This window comes from Otolemur garnettii, unplaced genomic scaffold (genome assembly GCF_000181295.1).
Source record: "Otolemur garnettii isolate 467f Iridium unplaced genomic scaffold, OtoGar3 scaffold00191, whole genome shotgun sequence".
In the NCBI taxonomy this organism is placed as follows: domain Eukaryota; kingdom Metazoa; phylum Chordata; class Mammalia; order Primates; family Galagidae; genus Otolemur; species Otolemur garnettii.
In genome coordinates, this window is record NW_003852586.1 from 2,553,047 (window position 1) to 2,577,545 (window position 24,499).

Consider the following 24,499-nt stretch of genomic DNA (forward strand, 5'->3'; position numbering starts at 1 on the left):
GTGAATATTTCATGTTACTCTCCCCAGACCTATGTTTCTACTGAGACATCTGCTGCCAAACATTTTGGAACTCCTTAATATATGTTAGTTTTTTTCTTTTTTCTTACTTTCTTTAGGGTTCTTTCTTTGTCTATGACTTTTGGGAGATTGATTATTAAATGGCATAAGGTAGCCCTCTTTATGTTAATCTTCTTGGTGTTCTATGACCTTCTTGTACCTGTGCATTGACATCTTTCTCTATGCTTGGGTAGTTTTCTGTTATTATTTCTTTGAATACATTTTTTTACCCTAAACTCTCACTACCCTCTCTTTAAGGCTAGTAACTCCTAGATTTTACCCTTTGAGGTTATTTTCTAGACCCTGTAGGTATGCTTCCCTCTTATTTATTCACTTTTCTTTTTTCTCTTCTGACTGTATATATGTATAGTCAAACAGCCTGTCATCAGGTCCATTCACTCACTCTTTTACCAGGTCAGTCCTTCTGGCAAGAGACTGTGATGCATTTCTCAGTTTGTCTATTGAATTCTTAAGCTCTAGAATTTCTGCTTTATTTTGTTTTATTATTTCAATCTCTTTGTTAAATCTCTCTGATAGACTTCTGAATTCCTTCTCTACATTGTCTTGAAGTTCATTGAGCTTCTTCAGGACAGCTATTTTTAATCCTTTTTCTGAAAGGTGACCTATCTCCATCACTCTGGGATGTGTCACTGGCACCTTACTGAGTTCCTTTGGTGGGGTCATGTGTTCCCAGATGTTTATATGCTCCTGAACCTTCTTCCATATTTGGGCATTGAACAGTTAGGCACTTACTTTAATCTTCATAGTCTGAGCTTGTTTGAACCCACCATTCTTGAGAAAGCTTCCAAGGTACTCAAATGGAATTTTGTGTTGTGGTCTATGTCTCTGGTCCCTGCAGGTCTATCAGCCCGGGGGGTGCCTCAAGCTCAGCAACATTGTAATTCCCACAGACTCCTGGTCGGGCTGTCTGAGTTGCCCTTGAGAGTAGCTCTCTCCCCTTTGATACACAAGATAATAGAAAAATAAAGATTCCTAATTACAAACTTACATTCTTCATTTGGGAAAGTAATAGGGTTCCTCTAGTTTCTAAAATAGACCTTTCAGAGCAATAAACATTGAAAAGTTCTTATTCCAAGTACAAGAGTTAGATATTTTTATGATTTTTCTCTCTCTCCTTACTGTAATTTAGCCTTTGGAAATGGACTGGCCTAAGCCGTGCTGAACCATTCACAAGTAACAACCTTATTAAGAAGAAAGATCCTAGCTGAAGAGAGCCTTAACTTGAAAAAAATGGCACACAAAACATACATGACATTGTCCAAGGATACTGTTCACATGTGTACAGACCAACCAAGATATTGTTTGCAGTAGAAAATTGGTTCCTCTTCTTTTCTTATATTTATATGACTCATTTTCATTGGAGGCGTGTCTAGCCAATAGCCATACTCGCAGCAGCCAACTTGCCTGATAAGATGCTTCCTGTGGCAACCCTGGGAGGGTTGTAACCTATGTGTCCTCCCTGTGTCTGCTCCAGAGATTACATACATCACAGCATTCTTCTTGGTGTGATTTGTGGTTTCTATATTTATGATCATATGCGAATTCTCTTTATCTCTGCTATGTTTCCTATTAGCACCCCTGCTTTCTTTTCTAAGTTTTATTTTAACCACTTGGAGTATGATTGGCATGAAGAAAGCTGTACATATTTAAGGTATGCAAATTGATGAGTCTGCAGATGAGTAACCCTCTGAGATCAGTCCCACAGCAGGGCCATACATTCATCCATTATCTCCAAAGTTTTCTTCCAAATGCTTCATTTTTTCTATTTAAAAAAATGTTAATTTTTTTTCTTTTGTGATGAGAGTACTTAAGGTGAGATCTACCCTCTTAGCAATCACTAAAATATACAATACAGCACTATTAAAACTATGTGCCCCAAGGAGCACACTGGGTGTTCAGAACTTACTCATCTTTCATAAGTGCACCTTTGTGGTCTGTGGTCAGCACCTTCCCACTGTCCCTGCTCCTTGTTCCCCAGCATGCACCATTCTGCTCTCTCATTCTGAGTCTGTCTTTTCTAGAAGACACAGTGGCATCACTCAGGAGTTGTCTTTCTGCTAGCTCACTTTACTTAGCACAGTGTCCTTCAGGTCTGTCCATGTCTACACAAAGATCAGAATTTCCTTCTTTTGAAATGCTGAATAGTATTTCATTGTATGTATTTGCCACATTTTCTTTATCCATTCACCTACTGATAGGAGTTGGTTTCCATACTTTAGCTGTAATGCTGTGATGAACATGGGATGCAAATATTTCTTTGAGATATTGATTTCCATTCCTTTGGATATAGTTTCATAAGTGGGATTGCTAGATTAAATGGTAATGCTGGTTTTAACTTTTTTGAGGAAACCCCATTTTCCATGGTGACTGCACCATTTACACCCCCATGAGCAGCAAGGGGGCTCTTTCTTCCACAGCCTCAACAGCACTTGCTGGCCTTGTTTTTTGGTAACAATGACTCCAACAGGGATGAGGGATGTCTCCTTGCTATTTTGGTCTGCCTTTCCCTGAGGGTTGATAATGTCAAGCACCTTTTCACATGTCTGTTGTCCCTTTGCATGTCGTCCTTTGAGAAATGTTTGACCATTGTTAAATCAGGTTATTTAGGCTTCTACTGAGTTATAGAAATTCCTAATGTATTTTGAATATTAAAACCTTATCAGATCTATGGTTCACAAGTCCTTTTCCCATTTTGTATTCCCCTTTTCCATTTTTCATTCTTTAAATTGGTTTCTTTGCTGTGCAGCACCTTTTTACTTTAATGTTATCCTATTTGTCTATTTTTACTTTAGTTTCTTATTCTTTTGGTGTTGTGGTTAAGAAATCATTGCCATGTCTGATATCTACAAGCTTCACCCCTGTTTTCTCCCCTAAGAGTTCTGTTGTTTCCATTTAGAGTTAAGTCTTCAATAAATTTTGAATTGATTTTTTGTGAATGGCATGAGAGGCCCCAGTTTCATTCATCACCCTGCACACTTTGCTTTGATTAGTACACATCCTGTGCATGTAACAAAATGTCACGTGAACCCCACAAATATGTAAAATATTACATATCAATTAAAAAAATAAAGTAGAACAGCTAGATCCCAAAGCGTGTGTGTTTCTAAGCAGCATGCTATCATATCTCTCAACTCAGATCTCTCTTTTTTTTTCTTTTGTGCAGAAGGTCATTATTGGTGGGAGAGGGAGGCTGCAGAACAGCACCAAGAAGGAGAGAAAAAGAGAAGAGAAGAGAGGAGAGAGAAGAGGGGAGAGAGATGAGGAGAGTGAAGAAGAGAAGAGAGAGAGAGGGAGAGCAGAGAAGAGCAAGGAGGAAGCGGGGGGAGAGAGAGCAACTCAGATCTCTTGAAACAAATTCTATGTCTTTTAACTGCCAGCAGAGCAGACCACAATAAAAAACAGTTTATTCTTGGTGATCTAATTTCACTGTGCTACACTGGGGAAGACAGGTCTGAGTCTGAAGATATTGCTGAGGCTCACAGGTTCATTTGTGCATTCAAAATTGTGTTTAAATTGAATATGGTATTTGTTATCCATTCTGCCTTCACAATTAACATGCAGGTGCCACTGTGCACGGGTATGTCAGGAAAGTGGTTAGCCTCAGTTAACCTGCGCCACTAGGGAGATGCTACTTAATCACAAGCATTCCCAGAAATGAAGGCTTTTGGGCAAGAAGGGGAGGAGGGTGTGCCCAAACAGAATATCTAATGTGTATCTTTGCTGCAGGTTGATTGAGAATATGTTAAGACATGTGTAAGACATGGAAAGAATTTCCCCTCAGGGCAGCGGCTGTAAGGACACTTGGTATTTATGCTGCGTAGATGAGTGTGCTGTGTCTGATTTATGTTTCATTATTTAATTTCTTTAGTACCAAGAATAGTCAGATATTTAAATCCTCATTTTGGTGACCTCAATTATCTGATGGACTTGCTTCACCCACTTCAAATTAATTGTGCAGTATTTCCTTGCAACATCTCAGTGGCATTAAAAATAAACATAGTATAAGCCCCATAAGAAAGTCATATCAGGTCACATGAATAGTGTTGGTAACACTTTATTAAAGGGTATTTATATAGTACTCATAACTCACCCTTCTTTTTGTGTGATGAAAATTTGTGCAACATAAACTCTTGGATGTCTTTCTCATTTTAATAAGCATTATTGTATTGGTAGATTTTAAAGCAAAGCCAAAGCCCTAAATTCTGAATGGACTACAGGAGATTTATAAAGGTCTGAAGGAGCTGTGCTGTCATCATTATATTCACCTATTATATAATTTCTATTACTATTTTTCAATATGTAAAAGGCATGTAGGAAATGCTTTCTCAACACATTCCTAACGTTTCCCCTAAGGAAATAAGGAAATTTATCCTTCTGGACTGCCCTGCTGATGGATGAAGCTGTGAACACACCACTGATTTCCATTTGTGTGACAAGGACTTTGGTTATTCACTACTGAATAGCTGGCAGCTGGAACAGTGGTAGGCACACAATTGGTGCACAGAGAGAACTCATTGAATGAATTAGATGTGGCAAAAAATTCAGATGCATTTTGTAAGGAAATGTTTTCTAAGAAAATATAGCTGCGTGATAGATACAAACTTGGGGATTGCAGGCCCGAAACCCATGATGGACTAATCAGAGGTGGGAGGGGCATCCTCAGAAGGTCAGTGAAGAAGAGTTTTGAGAACAGGCCAAATTGTATCAGGTGGAGGCATGAAGAGGGTGTGAGCACTGGCGAGTGAGGCTAAAGGTTTAGCTGTAAAGTCAATGACTTCCTCAGGTCCTGGTAAGATAAAGGGGCTTCATCCTCCATGTCTCTGCCAGTTCTAGGTCTGCCTCCTCTGAGGCCTCTGGAGTGACAGGGAGTAAAACACCTGCTGCTGACCACCTGAGAACCTGCTGTGTTGGAAAGACAGGAAAATGGGGGGGTCTGGTGGGTAGAGCCAGGAGGGTAGGTGCTAAGGGCTCCCCGGGAGGTCTGTGGGGACTTTGTTGAAGGAATACCCTGAAATCTCACTGCCAGGCAGACTGCATCCAGCACAGCTCTGCACACCCTCTCTGTCCCAGACGTCTTTGTCTTATTTATTTATTTTTTTTTACTTTTTTTTTTTGGAGGTTCATTGAGAGTATAGAGAACCAGGATACACTGATTGCATTTGTTAGGTAAAGTCTCTCTTACAATTATGTCCTGCGACCTCCTACCCCCTGGCTCCTTCCCTCTCTGCTCCCCCATTCCTCCATCCCCCACCATGTACTACTGGGTCATCAATTGTCCTCATAACAGAATTGATCACATTGGATTCTTGCTTCTCCATTCTTGTGATGCTTTACTAAGAAGAATGTGTTTCAACTCCATCCAGGTTAATACAAAAGGTGTAAAGCTTGTTACATCCACAGCTTGTTAATCCATTCCTGGTTGGTGGTCATTTAGATGGTTTTCACAGTTTGGCAATTGTAAATTGAGCTGTGATAAACAGACTAGGGCAAATGTCCTTATGATAAATGATTTTTTTTCTTCTGGGTAGATGCCCAGTAATGGGATTGCAGGATCAAATGGGAGGTCTAGTTTGAGTTCTTAGAGGATTCTCCATACTTCCTTCCCAAAAGGTTGCATTAGTTTGCAGTTCCACCAGCCAATTTTAAGAACTGAGCTTGAAGACATGATAAAAAGTCTCCAAACAAACAAAAAAAAAGCCCTGGTCCAGATGGCTACACACCAGAATTCTATCAAAACTTCAAATAAGAGCTTATATCTGTACTGTAGAAATTATTCCAAAAAATTGAAAAGGAAGGAATCTTCCCCAACACATTCTATGAAACAAATATCACCCTGATACCAAAACCATGAAAAGACTCAACTAAAAAACAGAATTTCAGACGAATTATAATAATGAATATAGTGCAAAAATTCTCAATAAAATCCTAGCCAATAGATTACAGCTACACATTACAAAAATCATTCATCACAATGAAGTAGGTATTATCCCAGGGATGCAAGGCTGGTTTAACATACACAAGTCCATACATGTAATTCACCATATAAACAGAAGCAAAAACAAAGACAATGTGATCCTCTCAATAGATGCAGAAAAAGCATTCAATAAAATTCAGCATCCCTTTCTAATTAGAACTCTGAAGAAAATAAGCATAGGTGGCACATTTCTTAAATTGAAGCCATCTATGACAAACCGACAGTTAATATTATGCTGAATGGAGTAAAACTGAAAATTTTCCCACTTAGAACTGCAACCAGACAAGGCTATCCTCTGTTACCACTACTATTCAACATAGTGCTGGAAGTTCTAGCCCATACAATCAGGCAAGAGAAGGAAATAAAGGGCATCCCAATGGGGGCAGAGAAGGTCATATCTGTCTTTGCTGATGATATGATCTTATACTTAGAGAACCCCAAAGACTCAAACCCAAGACTACTGGAAGTGATCAAAAAATACAGTAAAGTTTAAGGATATAAAATCAATGTCCAGCTCAACACCTGTAGCTCAGTGAGTAAGGCGCCAACCACATACACCAAAGTTGGCAGGTTCGAGCCCAGCTTGAGCCTGTTAAACAACAATGATAACTGCAACCAAAAAATAGCCAGGCATTATAGTGGGTGCCTGTAGTCCCAACTACTCGGGAGGCTGAGGCAAGAGAATCTCTTAAGCCCAAGAGTTGGAAGTTGCTGTGGCACCATGGCATTCTACCAAGGGCAACATAGTGAGACTCTGTCTCAAAAAAAAAAAAAAATCAATGTCCACAAATCTCAGAAGCCTTTGTATATGCCAATAACAGCTATGAGGGGAAGCTAATCAATGACACAATTCCCTTCACAGTAGCTTCAAAGACAATGAAATGCCTAGGAATATACCTAACATTGTTAAAATGTCTATACTTCCCAAAGCAATCTAAAAATTCAATGCAATCCCCATTAAAATGCCAACATCATACTTTCAAGACTTGGAAAAAATAATTCTTCATTTTGTATGGAACCAGTAAAAAACCTGTATAGCCAAGGCAATTATTAGGAATGAAAAATAAGCTGGAAGTGTCAGCCTACCAGACTTTAGGCTATACTACAAGGCTATAGTGATCAAAACAGCATGATATTGGTACAAAAATAGAGGCATAGACATCTGGAACTGAATAGAAACCCATGAAATGAAATAAACATCCTACAGCCACCTGATATTTGATAAATGGAGTATCTGTTTTAAACATGCATCATACATTAGGGTTCCACATAGGAACTAATCTGAGAAAGGAGTCGCCACTCTCAACATGCCTCAAAGCCACGGCATCGATGCATTTGCCCTGCTCGGGCCACACACCTCAGAACCTTCCTAATACGCCTCTTCCTTCAGTGGGAACCTCCAAACATACTCTGATTTCATCTATCAATCCTGACCTGCCACCCAACCCTCCAGCGTGACCCCACATTGGGCCCACCCTTCAGGCTTCTGTGGGCTACATATTAAATGCACACACACAAGGGAAAGCTGATGACAGCAGACAGGCCCATGAACAATTTTCATGTCTGGCCCCTCAGAAGACAGAACAGTCTTCATGTAACCTGGGGCCACTGGCTGACACACCTGCCAGGGTGACCCCTTTATGCCAGGGGATTATTCCAATGCACTGATTAAAACTGTATAATGGCTCCCCTTTCTTACCCAGAATAACATAAAGAAGTCCTTATTGTGACCCACTGGGTTTAATGTGACCATGACTGCCTCTGACTTGATCTCCCTTGGTCCGCATGTCACTGAACCCGGCCCTCTGCTCCTGCAGACTTGTCCACTCTGCGAAGACCCATGTCCTTACTCCCTGCTCCCCTCAGACACCTGTCTGGCAGAGTTGCAGGTGTGTGGTATAAACAAGTCTAGGGACCCAACATATAACACAAAGGCTGTAGGTAAGAAACTTGTTCCAGAGACAGTATTTAAACTAAGTGCGTAGGCTTTAGCTACTCTTCCCACAAAAACAATAAAGAAACAAAAAAACAGGGGTAACAATGTGGGATGATTTATCAATTTGCTTCCCTATAGCGACCTTTTAGCCATCTGTATGCATTCTATACCATGTTGTATACCTTAAATATGCACAAAAAAATTTCTTTTTTTAAAAAATGCCTGTTAATAGGTTCCATTTAGCATCCAACTCATATTCTGATTTAAATGACCAAATAATTGTCATGTAGAAATAAAGGGAACCATTTAGGAATATTTGAAGGTGTTAGAGATTTTAAATGTCATCAAAATAAAACAATCTTTTCCAAAGCTTGAACTCTTTACACATTTAAAAATACAGCTGACATATCATAAATAAGTTTTCAAAGTTTACTGCCCAGTTAAGAATGGCTTGAGTGCATTTTGTTTTGTTTTATTTTGTTCAACACAAGATTTTCACAACAACCTAACCAACAAATTTCTTTACAATTTTCTGAATTTTTTTTGTCTTTTTATGATCTTATTTTTCCCAATTAAACACCACTTCTTTTGCAATTGGCTGGTGTTTTTATGTGGTTCCTGCCAGCTACACTTCAAAATACAGAGATAGGTGCTTGGTGAGACTTGTTTCAATTTTGATGAGACAGAAGAAGTCAATATTCCACTTACATCACCCTGAAGAATAGCTAATCACCAGAATGAAGGAACTCATTTTGAACTTTAATGTGATTTTACAATATTATCATAACATGGTACTTGGCTGTCACCTCATAAATTTGATAAACTTTAGTTCTCATCATTTCTTGCTTCTTGAAGGGCTCAGCGTGCTGCCCTGAAATTTACAAAACTAAGAGAGGGGAAGTGAGGATAATAAAAGAATTACTGTAGTCATAATATTCATAAACTAAATAATCAAGACTACTTATTGACAAAGATTTTGGGAGTGAGACTTCAATTATGGGTGAAAAGGAAGGCAGGACAAAGTAGGGCACAGTGATGTTCTTAATTTTTTCTCTGGGTTCTGCAGTTCTAACCCTAGAGTTGCTTTTATTGATACTAGAATCATGTAAACAAGTGTCAGTGACACAACTAAAATAAAATAAAAGAGAAAGGGCATAAAACAGATACTTTACATTGGGCTCAAACCCAAGTGCAACGCAGCAAATTTCTTTTTATTAATAATATTCATGTTTTATTGAAAATGACTTTTTAAAAAGTCTTCCTCCAAACACATGAACCTTGAATGAATCCTCTCCTAGTCTCATAGATGTTCAGTCACTCATCAAAGATCAGTGGAGATGAATCTGTTTCCTTCTCTCCACCTCAGCCTTGGCAGGTCTGCACTGGTCCGCCTGCCTGCGCTCCGTGTGATTCTTCTAAATTCTCAGTCTGATTACAGTTTCATTGGCTCCCTACTTCCTGCAGGGTAAATTTCCAGAGTAAATTTGCTTAGGGCTATGAGACTCCTTTAAGAGCCAGCCCTGCTCACCTGCCCGGCACACCCTCCTCCAAGACAGCAGCGCTGCCACCAGCTTGCAACCCTGGACAGGCTTTGCAGACCGGAAATGTTTTCATGGCGAAAGCAGTGTTTTCAATTGTATTTTCATTCCCAGTACTGAGCACCAGCAATGAGGGCTATTTCACCTTCCTGCCGTCTCCCACATTCTGTTTTCTCTGCTCTTGTCTCTTTTATTGCGCCTGGTGAACTTTAATTCCTGTAAGTTTTAAGCACATCGACTTCTTAGTGAAACTCCCTGACACAGCCCTACAAAAATGTACCTGCTCTCTTTGGGAGTCTGCGGGTTACACACTGGAGAGGCTCTGTAGGTTTGTTCTGAAGTTGAATTTGTATGTAAATTGGAACAGGCACATTTACCCTTTACCTGTAATAGCTTCCGTTTGTGAGTGTGAAGGGACCTGGGTCAGATGTTCGTAACTCAGGACCACCTGCGTGATAACTGTGTTTCCCTGTCTGCTCCCATGCTAAAGTGTGAGCACTCTAAAGGCAAAATGTGTCTTAAAATCTTTGTCTATGGAGGATCTGGGGCAGTTTCTAAAACATTATTTTAATGTGGCCAGCACTATTCTAAGGACTTCCCATTATGCTTTTTAATGAAACAAGTTTACAACAAATTCATATTTAAAAATTAAAATAAGTTCATAAACATTTTTACAAAAAAAAAATCTCACTTGCAAGGTATCCAAATATTGAATCATCTTTGGGGATTCAGAAAATAAAGTAACAAGCATTTAAATGGCACAAATGGCAACAGCTATTTAGAGCAGTGGAGGGACCCAGTGGCAGGGCCCTGGAGTCTTTCCAAGTACACAGCTTGTGAATTTGCTAGGACCAGCTAATAAAGTATAAAGCACCACCATCAGAGTAATATTGCAGTTTTTATTTATTTATGTCCTTCTTTTTATTTCAGATTAATATAAGGATACACACAATTAGGTTACATTCTTTGCATTTGTTAGGTGAAGTCCAAGTTGCAGTTGAGACCCTCACTCAGGAGGGGTGCCACTTACCCCAACATTGTGCCTGATAGGAGATCTCACCAGTCTCCCTCCTCCTCCCTGCTTCTTGAATTTAAATCTGTTTTTCTGTTGTGGGGCACATAGTTACACATCTACTAGTTTCATATTAATGTTGAATACATGGAACGCTTGCTTTTCCATTCTGGTGATAGTAATGGGGATGTTGCTCTTTTTAAAACAAGCCACTAAGAAATTTTTAAAGATAAAGACAATTTTAAAAATATCATATTAAAATCTTTTATTTTTACTCAAGTAAACTAGTAAGAATATTGTGTCATCTTGTTGTTAAACGCTCCCTTGTTTAAATGATATGAGATATTAATTATAATTTACCTTTTAAAAGTGATTCTTTGTATTTCACTACCAAAATTTGAAATTGCCAATGTCAGACCAAATGCAGTGGGAAGGTACCTTCACTTGGTGTCACCGTCAGTACAACCTTCAGTGTGACAAGGTGTTGAGAGGGGGCATGCAGATTAAGACTTAGGATCCTTTCAAGATCTGGGTTATCCCCGTTATTCAGCAGCATCAATTATTTTCATGGAGGAGCCTAGTGAGCACATTAAAGGGGAACCATAATGTAGTTTTTATTGTCTAAATATTTTCTTTCTTTCTATTACCACAGACCAGTTGAATTTTCAGAAGCTGAATACCCACAAACTGAGTATGAGCGACGACAGCAGTTCTGGGACCCTATCCGGCTGTCCCTTTTCACCCTGGTGATTGCAGCTATAATAGGAATTGCCATTGGCATCGTTACTCATTTTGTGGTCGAGGGTAAGTGCTCCAGTCACACTTCTATTGCTGAGTGCTCCCTGACCTTGACGTTCTCTGCCGTACATGTAAAAGTGACACTTGCTTGATGTTGACAGTTGAATCACTGATCTTTTTTCTTTTTCTAGTTGTTTTTTCCCAGCTTTATTAGGGTATAACTGACAAACAGATTGTGTCTATTGAAGGTGTACAACTTAATATTTTGATATACATATAAATTGTGAAGTGGTTATCATAATCAAGCTAATTAAACAATTTAATTATCTCATATAATTACCTATTACATGTGTGGTACGACATACCTGTGTAGTATATTTCAAGTATATAATGCAGTATTGTAAACTGCAGTCGCTATGTTGCACAGTAGGTCTGCAGAATTTATTCACCCTGCTAGTTGAAACTTTACGTTCTTTGACTGACATGTCCTCATTCCCCAGCAGCTCTCCAACCCCTGGCGACCATCACTGCAATCATGCGGTGTCTGTCTTTCCGGGTCTGGCGTATTTCACTCAGCATCACAGTTCATTCACATTGTCACATATGGCAGGATTTCCTTCCTTTTAAAGGCTGAATAATGTTTCATTGGATGTATATGCTACAATTTTTTCATCCGTTCATCTCTTTACAGACATTGGGTTGTTTGTATACCTTGGTTATTGTGAATAATGTTGCAGGAATCACTGATCTTTTTTTGGTGCTAAATCAGAGTTTGCTCTTGTACTGGGCTCTGAGTTCCATGTCTCCACCCATGGAAGTTGGCAGTTACATTACATTGATAGAAATGTTTAAAAGAAGCACTGGAAAAAATGAAAGAAGAATGAAAACATCATCTTTAGAATAAAGTCAAATCACATCGTGTGCTGAGTTTAATACATGTACACTTTGCTCAGAATCAGCATATTAATAAGTTATCTCAAGAAAAGTTCATGATATAAGAATGATTACCTGAAAAAAAAGCCTTTAAAAGGCTAAAGATCAAGCCCCTTAACAATATTTTTAAAGAAAAGACTAGATTATTTTATGCTGAGGAAAAGAAAATGCTCTGAATTAATTCCTAATTACATGCAGAAATGGATAGTTGGTGCCATGGTCAAGCCAAATGACAGTCAGCCAAGGTGCCTTTGCCCTTGTCTTCCATTTGTTTGGTGACTGACACTTTGTCGAAGATTTTAGGCACTCAGATCAGTCATAAAAATAAAGCTACGTTTGAAGGACCTCCAAAGAATAAAGGAAACATTGCCCACCACACCCACTTACCTTCATATCCACTCCACTGAGGATAATACCTTTTCCAGAGGTATTATTATTGATAATATCTGTTTCTTGGACTCTCATAAAAAAATGAAAGCATAATTAACTGACAAAAGTATTCTATAATAGACATACTCCTACCTAACAATGTGAATGTTACTTTCTTTGCATTATTACTATTATTATTGCTTAATATTTCATTGCAGCAATCGTCTGATTTCTTTTCTGAATGTATTTATCTTCATTTGTTCTTTATGAGGTTTTTGTTCTCAGTCCTTATGTTAAACATTGTTATTATCATTAAATTTAGCCTTTTTAATTCTGTGAAGGCAAAAGTGGAAACTTACTATACACATGTATAAGTAAGAAAAAAAAATGAAAGCATAAGCCAAGTTGTCCTCTGCAATTTGTCTTTCTTTGTTTTCTTTAGGTTATGTTTCTTGTTAACATTTCTTTAGTAATGAAGTGGTTTTTTTGTTTAAAATGCCTTTCATCCAAAATGCTTCAGGTGTTCAAAAAAGAAAAATGAAGGGATAATAAAAATAATGTCCAAAAAGCATTTTTAAGAAAAATCATAGGATAAATAATGACCCATCCCCATTCCTAAAATTTCCATATCCTAATCCTCAGGATCTGTGAATAGTACCTTTACAGCAAAAGGAACTTTTCAAGAGGACATTAAATTAAGAACTTTATTTTTAATTTCAGAGTATTAGGAGGTACCTATGATTTGCACCTCCTAAATGAGTCAAGATTATAAAGATTTACCCTGACAGTGTGCACCATACCCAGTAGGTGTAAATTTATCCACACCCTCCCCCCAGTTGGTTTCCATTGAGATTTACTTCCCTATGTACACTTAAATGTTGATTGATCAGATCCTACCTAGTATTGAGTGTAAGTGGTTATTTCTCCATTTCTGTGATGTTTCACTTTGGAGAACAGTCTCCAGATCCACCCAGGTTGTCATATAAGATCCTAGATCTCCATTTCCCTTCATGGCTGAGCAGTACTCTATGGTGTGCACACACCATATTTTATTAAACCATGTGTTGGTGGCACTTTGGTTGTTTCCACATCTTCGTGATTGTGAATTGTGCTGCTAAAAACATTCAAGTGCAGGTGTCCTTTTTATAAATTATCTTTTTTCCTTTGGCTATATACCCAGCAGTGGGATTGCTGGATCAAATTAAATGGAGAATTTTGAGATGGGAAGATTATTCTGGGAAGACTATTATTGTATGTTTTAGTGGTGTGGAGGGAGAAAATTATGGTGAACCAAGAAGTAAATGAGAAAAAAGAAGATGAAAATAATAGAGACTTCTATTTATGTAAGGTTAACAGTAGCATAGAAAAATGGATAGGTTGTTTAACATATCATCATTATACAACTTAGGTTTGGTACATGCATGTTAGAAATTCTTTAAGGAAATTGATGGTTTTCACATGACTTTCAGCAATTGCTTCCAATATTTACTTTCTGTTATGTCACATGTCTAATTTTGTGAACATTTTGAGATCTGTACATGGAGTATTTTCTAAGTACACTTTAGAATTTTCTCTTGTAACTGTTTGCACTGATGAAATTACAAAGTCTTTGTAAAGTGTCTACAGTGATTTTGGCACTAAGGGGAAACAAGCTGTGTCACAGTAGCCTGTTTGGTGGAAGCAGGGAAGTGCGGGACAGGGAGCTGATGGCCTTTAACCAGGATCTTTCACTTATTTTACCTTTCAGATGATAGGTCATTCTACTATCTTGCCTCTTTCAAAGTCACAAATATCAAATACAAAGAAAATTATGGAGTGAAGTCCTCAAGAGAGTTTATAGAAAGGAGTCATCAGATTGAAAGAATGGTAAGCTCCACAGACTTTTAAATCATCTATGAATGTGTCTTCCCTAGTCTGAATGTGAATATTGTAGGAAAACAGTCTCTCTGTGCCTCAGCTTCTTCTGTAAAATGAAGATGATGTAGTATCTAAATTATACATTGTGAGGATTAAATGACGTAATATGTGTTAAATATTTACAATAATGTTGTGCACCATAAAATGTTTGTAGTAGATCGGGGAAGGCAGCTGACTACCTCCTGAAGAAATTGTTGGTTGAAATAAATGTTTTCCCCATTTTTAACTCTTGATTCTACCTTTCTTGATTCATTTTCCTTAACCTTCTTTAACATAAGGTTTGGATCACATAAACAGATGTGGTGTGTCTACAATTCTTGATAACAGTTTTAAATTAGTTTCGGGTTCCCTTGATAGGTTTGATGACTGAATAGAAAGAGTATTAATCTGCTTCTTTATGATTAGCTGTAGGCTCCATTTATTTTAATTAAAAGATAAGAACTTTGGCCTTCCACCCTTCCCTCTGGTATTACCCTTTCTCAGTATTATAGACAATGTAGGAAAATATTTGCATTACAGTCTATTATTTATCTTTATATAAGTTGATTATAAATGCTGAAAAGCAATAAATCACATTTTCATTTACATATTAATTTAAACAGTATTTGGCATTTAGCAGAACAGGATTTTTTATTTTTTTCAATTATGTTACTAATTATGTTCAATTATGCCATCCAATGAATGTCTCCAGAGTTAAGTTTGAATATGTTCTCTCTCTGTGGCAAAGTCCTCTATTGTGCTACTGTGTCTTCAGATGTTTCCCAGTTCTTGATGTTTCTTTATTTCTTTAAATCTTCCTTCTCAACCTTACCCTTCCTGCTCAGGCTCATCAAGCTCTCAAAGGTGGACCTGGGCCAGGACGGGCTGCTCCTGTGGGGGTCCCTTGCTCCTCACATCCCCTGTGTTTCTGCACATGGTGGGTTATGTCCTCAAGTACCTTCCCTCAGAAAAAGCTCATGGGAGGTAAAATTTCTGAATTAGTGCATGCTGAAAAAATCATTTATTTTGTATTCCATTAAATTGGTAATTTGGATTTAAAACTTGAAATTGAAATCATTTCCCCGCAGACCGCTCAAGGCCTTCTTTCTTTTTATATCTTTATTACATGTGTCTAATAAGCAACTGTGTTTCTTTTTAGTAAGCTGTCATTTCTATAGAAGCTTTTACACTTTTTTTTTTTACATTTTCTGAAATTGTACAATGACACCTCCCGGCCCTTGAGGGTTTTTCCTTTCACTTTAGTTGGCATATTATTGTATTTTTAAAACTATGTAAAACATTTTAAAGAATAATAATAAAATTATTCATAAGAATCCGCTACCCAATTCAAGATACAGAACTTTACCAGTTCTTCAGAAACCTTTCCACATTCTTTCCTTTCTCTTCCTCAGAAGTAAAAGCTGCTATTTTGAATTGATTTAATTATTCTTTGCTGCTTTATCACTTACTTGTGTTTCCCTAAATAGTGTATTGTTTAATTTTGCCTCTTTTGAACTTTATGTAATGGAATCATATTATGTTCTTCTGTGACTTCATTTTTTCCAAGATTACTTGGGTCACCACAAGTTTTGTGAGACCATATCATGGTCCCTAATTTCACTTTTGAGAAACACAGTTGACAGTGTCCTTTCTGAGTGACCAGAGCAGGTTTCAATTTGCTCGGCTTGTCAGTGTTCCTGGGAGAGCTTCCTTTCTTTCTGTCCATGCGGATTTTTATGTTTCTTGCTTTTTTGTACCTCAGAACTTTTGTAGTGGCCCACATAGTATGCTTTAGAGATTATTTTCAATTTTGATACACATAACTATAGTTCATTTATTTTTCACTTTGGTGTAGAATGCCCTAGTGTTGATATACTACTGTTTGTTAATTTATATTATAGTTGACAAACATCCTCCCCTGTCTCCCAGTACACCTGGAGACCAGGTCAACAAAACAAGGGGCTTGATGAGCACAGGCTATGCTCAGATACAACTTAACCCAAACTTGAGAAGTGGTTTTCCAAAATTATTGAAAGCACATGCACCTAGCAGGGCACAAGGGTTCACGTCAGCCCACATCCTTCTCAAAATTTGTCAGTCTGACTTTTCAGTTTTGGCATGCTGGTCTGTATGTGCACAGAAAGGAGTGTCTCATTGAGTATTTTTTCATTTCTCCAGTTACCAGTGAAGATCATTGATGGTGGCCACCTGTTTGTACTTTTCCCTCTGTCAAAGTCTACTCGTGATTCTGTCTATTTCTTACTGCACTGTTATCTTTTACTAACTTATTTCATTGGAAATAATTTTCTGGAAGTGAATATTCCCTCTGTAATATGTGTTGAAACTATCTTTTTCTATTTTTGACATGCCTTTTTATTCCCTTTATATTATATTTTGATGAACAGAAGTTCTGAATTTTAAAATATTTAAATTCATCACATTTCTTTTATTAGTAGTACCTTTTATGTTTGCATAAGAAAAATCCTTTCCATTCTTGATTCCTTATCTTCAAAAAATCTTATTTTTGCTTTTCACATTTAATATTTTATTCTATATTGACATATTTTCATGTGTTTTAGGGATTTAATTCTTTTTTCTCCATATAAATAAACAGTTGTCTTAGCTCCATCAATTGAAGAGTTAATCTTTTCCTGGCTGGTCAACTGTGCCATCCCTGTCACAATCCTGTTTCATCTCAGAGCTGGGGATGCTCTGGGCTCCCTAACCCATTTCGGTGGTCAGCTGTTTTTTTGCTGTGTCAGTACACAATACTTCAATCTCCATAATTCTCACAATAAATGTTGGTACTTCTAGTTTCCTAGGGCACTGTGGCAAATTATCGCAATTCCAAGACACAGAATCTGCAATTGGGGTCATTGAATGATTTATTGACCAAGTGTTTTCAGGAAAAATCTGTGAGAAAATGAGCAGGAAAGGGCAAAGGAAGAAGCTAAATAAAGCTGTGGTTTCAGAATTATAGACTCAGCCTGATTTTTCTGGGAGATCTAAACCCTAGATTAATTATAGAGGGGCTTCTGCCTAGAGGAAAGAAGATTGGGCTGTTTGTCTTATGCCAAAAAATTCTGCCTAGAGAAAGTGTGGCACGACCTTCCAGGTATCACTGGACAAGGTGCAAAGTTCGGAGAAGGAGAGGTTTGGAGAAGTGCAGGGGTGAACTGTTAACCATTTAACACTTAAAGAAGGGGGGATGGGTACACTTGCTCACTAAATGCAATATGGGTAGAGAACAAATATCTGCTACAATTCTTCTTTCAAGAAATTTCTTCAGAAAGAAAAAAAATACATATTTGCTTCAGAAGTGCAAACAGAAAATCCCCACTGCCTTAGGCCTCCAACCATCTAATGCATGATCCTAGTTTTGCTTCTCTTCTGTTTCTCTGAAATGATCTCATTCCTTCCCACAATAGGATGTTTTTGATGGCAAATTGATGAAACCTAATTAATAAAGATAGATATATAACAAATAAAGACTCTTGGGAAAATCTAGAGATTCACTGGTTTCAAGTGTGTCTGGATTTGGGGGCCAATGTCTCTAGGTTTTTATTCTTTCTTTTAATTATTCTCCACATGGCAGATAAGATAGCTAATAGCTATTTCACATTTTCTCAGATTAGTAAATGAAGCAAGAAAACACAACTTTCCATCACTTCCTTTGGAGGAAAACTCAGAGAGGCAGAGTAGCTATGTGCCTGACCAAACTGGAATGTCTGCTTGCTCTGTGCAAGTCACTGTGACTGAGAGGATGAAACTGCTTCCCTCGTGAGTGACGGACGACAGAAGGGGCTCGTTTAGTTTCCTCTGTACACCTGGATTGGCGCAGTCCTTGCACACTCGTTAGCCTGCACGTCCACTCGGATGGTCGCAGGCAGCTCTCAGTTATCCTGCCCAAAGTCCACTCTTGAAAGTTGCTTCCTCTCCCATTCCTTCATTTCTACTTTTTATCCCACTTAGCAAATGCCATCACTGTCCATGTAGCTGCTGGAATAGACCTACCTTTCCCTTCTCTGTGCAGCTAATCCAGTCTCAAGTTGCACACATTCGCCTGCTCTGAATTTTTTCATGTCCTGTGTCTTCCACAGGGATGATTGCCCCATGGCACCTCTATTTCTGTTGCATATTTCTTCTGATCCTGAGACATCACTCAAATATCATGACCTCGGGGACCCTTCCCAGAGGTAGCCCCCAGCCGTTACCCCATATTTCTGTACTGTACCAATCTCCTTTTGTAATGAGTTTATTACCATCTGTCTCTCTGCTCTCTGAGTGTAGGGTCTAAGTCTGTTTCTTCAATGCTCAGTGTACAATGCATATCATGATGCCTCAAACATAGATCATTCTTTCCTGTGTTGGGTAAATAAATAAATTACAAAAAGGAAAGAAAAAGACGGAGTATTTGGAAAAAGGCTTGATGGAATGCAAAGTCAACATTTTTTTCCTCACACTGTTGGTTCAGATGAACCATAGCTGGAGAATCTATTACTGATTAAAATGTTATTGTACACCTGCTTTGTGCCAGGGAGTAAAGAATGCACCATCAGTACAATCCTTAAAGCATCTTTTAATATGATATAAGTATGGACATTATGCATGGAAAAGAACACAAAACGAACATTTAGGTAACAAAAGCACACGACATATGAGAACTTGTTATTATCAACGTGGAAGGAAAATACCTTTGAGGTGGCAAGAAACTGTCCTACAGAAGAAAAGGGAAAGGAATCAGTTCTGCGGGTGTTTTCGCCCTCTGCTGGTGAATTCCCCTGACAGGCGTAGACCTGCAGAGTTCGCCCGGCTCATTTTCGCAGGTGGATTCCCGGGCTGGCTTCCTGTAGCCGCTGCTCTTCTTTGAGGAATCACCTGAGAGCAGCTCCTGGCCGGATGGAGGGTGCGAGCTCCAACCGGCCATGCGTGCACCTGGGCAGCTGTCGCGCTGTGTCGTTGGTGCCACATGTAGTGTTTCAAAGGTGTCATTCTGTGTTTGATGCTGGAGTTCAAACCAAGGACTAAAACTGGTATCTAGTTCTTAAGGCAAACTTTCCCACCTGCATTTACCACGAACCTATACGTCATTTTAAATGGAATAATCTTTAGTAAATTCCGGGTTCCCAGGAGAGAAATATAAGTCTGAGGTAAACTTCTCCAGAGAAGAGCTATAACAATGATTTTGTGTTTGAGGAGGAAGAGTTCCCCCAGCCCCCTCAGAAGCTTGAAAAGAAGCAACATCCCAAGAGGTTTTCTCCTGTGAGGTTTATATTCAAGGGGTAAAAGGCACAGTTGAGGCTTCCTTCCCTAGCACCTCCCTGCTCCCCACCCAGGCTGAACGTCTGTCTTCAATTATGTATGTGTAAGTGCTTCAGGGTTGTCAGGGTCACTTTCTGTACTTTAGCATGAGATCTAAGGCTTCCCTGGATCCATGTCCTGGAACCACCTCAGACAAGTTTGTGTGTGTTGGGCCTCAGTTTCTCCATCTGTAAAACAGGGATGATGGGTATAGTACTTTCCTCCTAAGGTGGTTTGAGGCTTCCACCAGGGAATCAGCCTAATGCTGATGGGTGTGGGGCTGAGAGCAGGGGGTGGGAGATGAGAGCAGGAGGTGGGGGATATAAGAGCAGGGGATGAGCAGGGATGAGCAAGGGGTTGGGGGATGTGCAGCGAGTGGGTGGGATGAGTAGGGGTGGGCTGGGCTGAGAGCAGGGGAGCGAGGCTGAGAGCAGGGGGGTGGGGCTGAGCAGGCCTGCTCCGCCCACACACTCCCTGTGCTCACAGCACCGGTGCCAGCGCACAGGTGTTTGACCTGCAGCCTTTGAAGCATGTGGCTGCGGTGTATTTACCGGTGACGAAGATACTACTTCCTTAGTGATGCCTGATTTCAGTCTTTTCGTCTTTTTCACATACCTGTGGTCACCTGTAGAGTCCTGAGAGATATAGGAAGATAAGGATCATGCTATTTTGAATACCATCGGTCACTGCCTTTCGGTTTGCGCACCGGAGTTTTGGATACTTCCTGCTACACTTGTCTGGACAGGTCTTTGTCCAGACCATATTTTGTGTCTTTCAAGCCTTATTCTGTTTGATGACATGATGAGGGCAGACTGGGACAGAGTTGCAGGGCAGGCCCGGGTTTGAGCCTAAAAGGGAGTACAGAGCCTGCTCCTGCCCCAACAGCTGCATACCCCAGAAAGAAGAGAGACCCAGGGAGCAATTGTGTCTGCTGTTATCAGACCACTCAGCTGGTGGAGCAGAAACACCCTGTGTGCGGTGGCCAGGTCCCCACGTGCACATTCTGACCACTGAGACAGTCAATTTTCTAAGCCTCAGCTATTTTCATAAGAGTTTTCAATGACTATGACTAAAATGGAATCATTATCTCCGGCTTGCAAAGTAAAACTGATGGTCACATATCACGTGTCAAGCAAGTAAGGTGACCTTGTCATTGGACAGTTTTACTCTCCACACGAGTGGGAAGGTATCAGGGGTGCTTCTTTGAGAAACTGCCCTGTCTTATTCTGTGATTAGGAAAGAAGCCATAGTCTTAAGCAGACGTTCTCAGTTAACACCATCATAGTTTCTAAATACTTAAATTTTATTTTCCCTGCTAAAAACACTCTTTACTGTTTCTTACGTTATCTTTCTTCTTTTAGGAAAGCAGCTCATTGTCCTATAAAGTCTTGTTGTATTTCTCTGTTAACGTATACAATCTTGTCACTGAGTGTGTATTAAGTACTTTTTCAAGTCCTATATGAGGTGTTTCAGTGTAAGATTTTATAAAATAAACACCTTAAAATTTAAAGAGAGAGAGACAAAAAGCCAATGAAGGGGGCCAATGAAAGGTTAGGACTGTGAGCGCTGCCATCCTGGCGGCTAGTGTGTGAGGGAACAACAGAGAACCCACAGGAGGGGCAGGACCAGAGAGCAGGGCCACTGTGGAGGCCCCCGCCAAAGTCATCTGACACCACTGCTCTGGGACAGAAGCAAAGGAAGAATGGATTTGATGTGTAGGAAGTAAAATCTACATGTATTGTTACTAGTTTAGAGGAATCAGAGACAGGGAGGAATCTCATGGAGGGGAAGAGAACATTCCTTCCTCCCAGTGACGCAGTAGTCCTGGCTCAGGAACATATGTGGACTTACTCAGCCCTGTTCTTTCTAACTTTCTGTCCAACACTTTTCAACTCCAAGGGAACGGCTCAGCAGTCACCCAGGCTCCTTTTTGGGAAATTAGTTCTCTGAGAACCTAAAATCCTCTAGCGGCTCAGGTTGGAAAGGCTGAGCACTGAAGTCCTGATGACAAAACTTCCTGCCCTCTGCCAATGAGACGGCCAGCAAGTGAGGAGTCAGGGCCACACACTGATGTCCTTAGGAACAATGCCAAAAGGTCCAGTAGTGGCAAGATCACTTAGAAGATCAGTAAATTAGCATCAGTGATGGACTATATGCCATATTCCAGAATGAATATAGACCTTCTTAGAAAAAAGGATGGTATACCTTTTAAAATAACACTTTAATTCCTTTGACAAGGATTAAAACTAACATTATCAATAATTTACTAGATACCAAACAAGATGTGAAATAATTTCTTTAATTCTCAAGTAAACTCTGAGGCAGATATTTGTCTTATTCCATCTTAGAGAGGCTTCCCAAAATGAAATAACTTTGCTATGATTATTAGTTCTTAAGACTCAGAATCCAGGTTTAGTCTCCACACTGTGAGTCAACAAGTTTACGTGTCTGGGAACAACTATAAACCTGTCTTTGTCTAAGTCTCTAGATAAGGCAAGCAGTGACATTCTTCTTAAGACTAACACCTTTTATTCTTCAAATCAGATGTCAAGGATATTTCGCCGTTCTTCTGGAGTGGGTCGCTTTGTCACATCACATGTCATCAGATTAAGGTACGTAAGTAGGTCTTTGCTTCACATCAGCACTGTCAGGGTGAGCTGTTGGTTCACTGTCAGATCGGCTGCCCTGAGCAAAGATTTCATGAATCCTGAAAAGCTGGGCTGTGCTACCTGATCATTGCTCAGCCAAAGCAGAAGGATGTGAAATGCCCTATGACAAGAAAGTCTCAATTATTAGAGAGAAAAAAGAAAAAAAAACTCGGAAAGAGTAGGGTGCTGCTACTAACATCCTTTCCTCCTCCTCAGCTGGGGACCAAGTAGAATACATGTCTTTTTAATTTTCCTCCTTTTAAGTCTACCCAACCATGAGACTTTGACTTTCTCTGCAGTGAGCTTTTTCTTTAATGCCAGTGCATTTTTATTGTTTTTTAAATGTTTTTTCATTGTGATGCTTTGTAATAAAAATGACTGGAACAGAGAGTTAAAAACTATCTTGATTATGTCTTTATGCGATGTCTCTAAGGCTGGGAAATGAACCCTAGTTGTGTGCTCAGGGGCAAACAGACTGGGGCATCTCTGTCACACCACAACTGAAGAATAATGTCACCAGTTTAGGCTCAAAATGCCTTAAAAAGAAGTCTTCAAGGTGCATGTAAAACATGATTTTACAAAATATCCTCCACAGACCCCTCCCTATTGTGGAGTAGGTGAGAGCAGCAGTCATTTCTCAGGGGCTTCAGCTGGCATTTCTAATGCGCTACCTCTATTTCTCTAGCCTGCTTGTTACACTCTGACCTCTATTTTTTGTCTAGAGATCATTTTAAAATCTGGTATGCACACATATCATCCATTACATTTCTTTAAATTTAACGTGAGTGTTACCAGGTAAAAGTGGCTAACAGGGAAGTGGGCGTTACTCACCTGCTACTGCTCTTCAGTCCAGACAAACAAGGCTTGAGCGTCCTGATGGTGTTGACCTTCCGGTACCCTGCCACGGACAGCACCGAACAAATCAGGAAAAAGATTGAAAGAATTTTTTACCAAAATCTAAAGATCAAACAGTTGCCTCTGACTATAAACAAACCATCATTTAGTCTTACAGGTAAGTTACTTGTTTGTTAACTGTTCTTGTTTCCTCCTCTCATAACTCCTTTACTTTTCATAAGGCTGTGGCCACTGTGTTCTTTCATTTTAAGATTCACCACTGAGAAACATGCAACGGTATAGAATGAAGCCAAAATAAGAATTTACTGGGAGGCAGAATTTAGTCTGCATTTTACTAAGGCTTTTGATAATGTTTTTTTAAATTTTCCCATGTAGTATGATGTTGGATCCTCACAGTGGCACCAAGAGGCAGGTATTATTTTCACCATTTTATAAGTAAAGAAGCTGAGATTCAAGGCAGGTCTGAGACAGGAGTTAGCAAACTTTGAGGCCAGAATTAGTCTTGTGTGCCTGGACTCAGGAGCTCTGCAGAGGTCAGTGCTGGCTGAGCTTTCCTGGTGTCAGAGAAACATTGAGAAAGCTCTGCCCCCTGGGAAGCCAACGGTATCCTGTAGGGAGGTTCAGCTTCTTCCAGTTTAAAACTATTTTTCACTTATTTTCTTATTTATTCTTCACAAACTTAAGTCCGGAAAGTTTTTGCTCTGTTTCCTTCCCAAGGTGGACAAAAGGAAGACGTTCATGGTGCTAAAATTGAAACTGCCTTCCAGCTAGTTGGGGTCCGAGCCGGGACAATCCCGCCTCTCTGTGCCGGGTGTGGTCTCAGGATGTAATATGTGCTTCCGATGAGATTTAGAGTGTCAGAAGCAGGAACCATGCTGTTTTATTTTCTTGTCTCTCCCTCAAACACTAGCACACGTCTCACACGTGGGAGGTATTCCAGCTCTGTTCATTGCCTCTCCCTATTTATTTCCAAATTTAGTTACTTTTCATTTAACACAAAAAAGACCACATAGGGTAGGGGGATTGCGCTTGGACCCAAAATTCTTCTCTCCTCCCAATAGCCATGTATTTAGGAAACAGATGATCTACTGTTAATTTCTTTGTTGTTAGAAATCAGGAAAACCCTTTGAATACATTTTGATATAGAAGCCCCACAAATATTAGTGATAACTTTTTTCACAAAGTATTTAGAAATAATGAGGAGTATGGTATCTACCTGCA

General features: G+C 39.4%; 1 protein-coding gene across 1 annotated transcript in view; it reads left to right on the forward strand.

The window, feature by feature from the left end:
* The window catches only part of TMPRSS11F (transmembrane protease, serine 11F), a 74,280-nt gene that overhangs the window by 39,058 nt on the left and 10,723 nt on the right, over nucleotides 1–24,499 (forward strand). Inside the window, exons 2-5 of the mRNA XM_012812140.1 lie at nucleotides 11,191–11,342; nucleotides 14,326–14,444; nucleotides 22,320–22,387; nucleotides 23,272–23,435. Of these exons, the coding sequence (XP_012667594.1) occupies nucleotides 11,191–11,342; nucleotides 14,326–14,444; nucleotides 22,320–22,387; nucleotides 23,272–23,435 (503 nt within the window). The remainder of the gene's footprint in view (nucleotides 1–11,190; nucleotides 11,343–14,325; nucleotides 14,445–22,319; nucleotides 22,388–23,271; nucleotides 23,436–24,499) is intronic.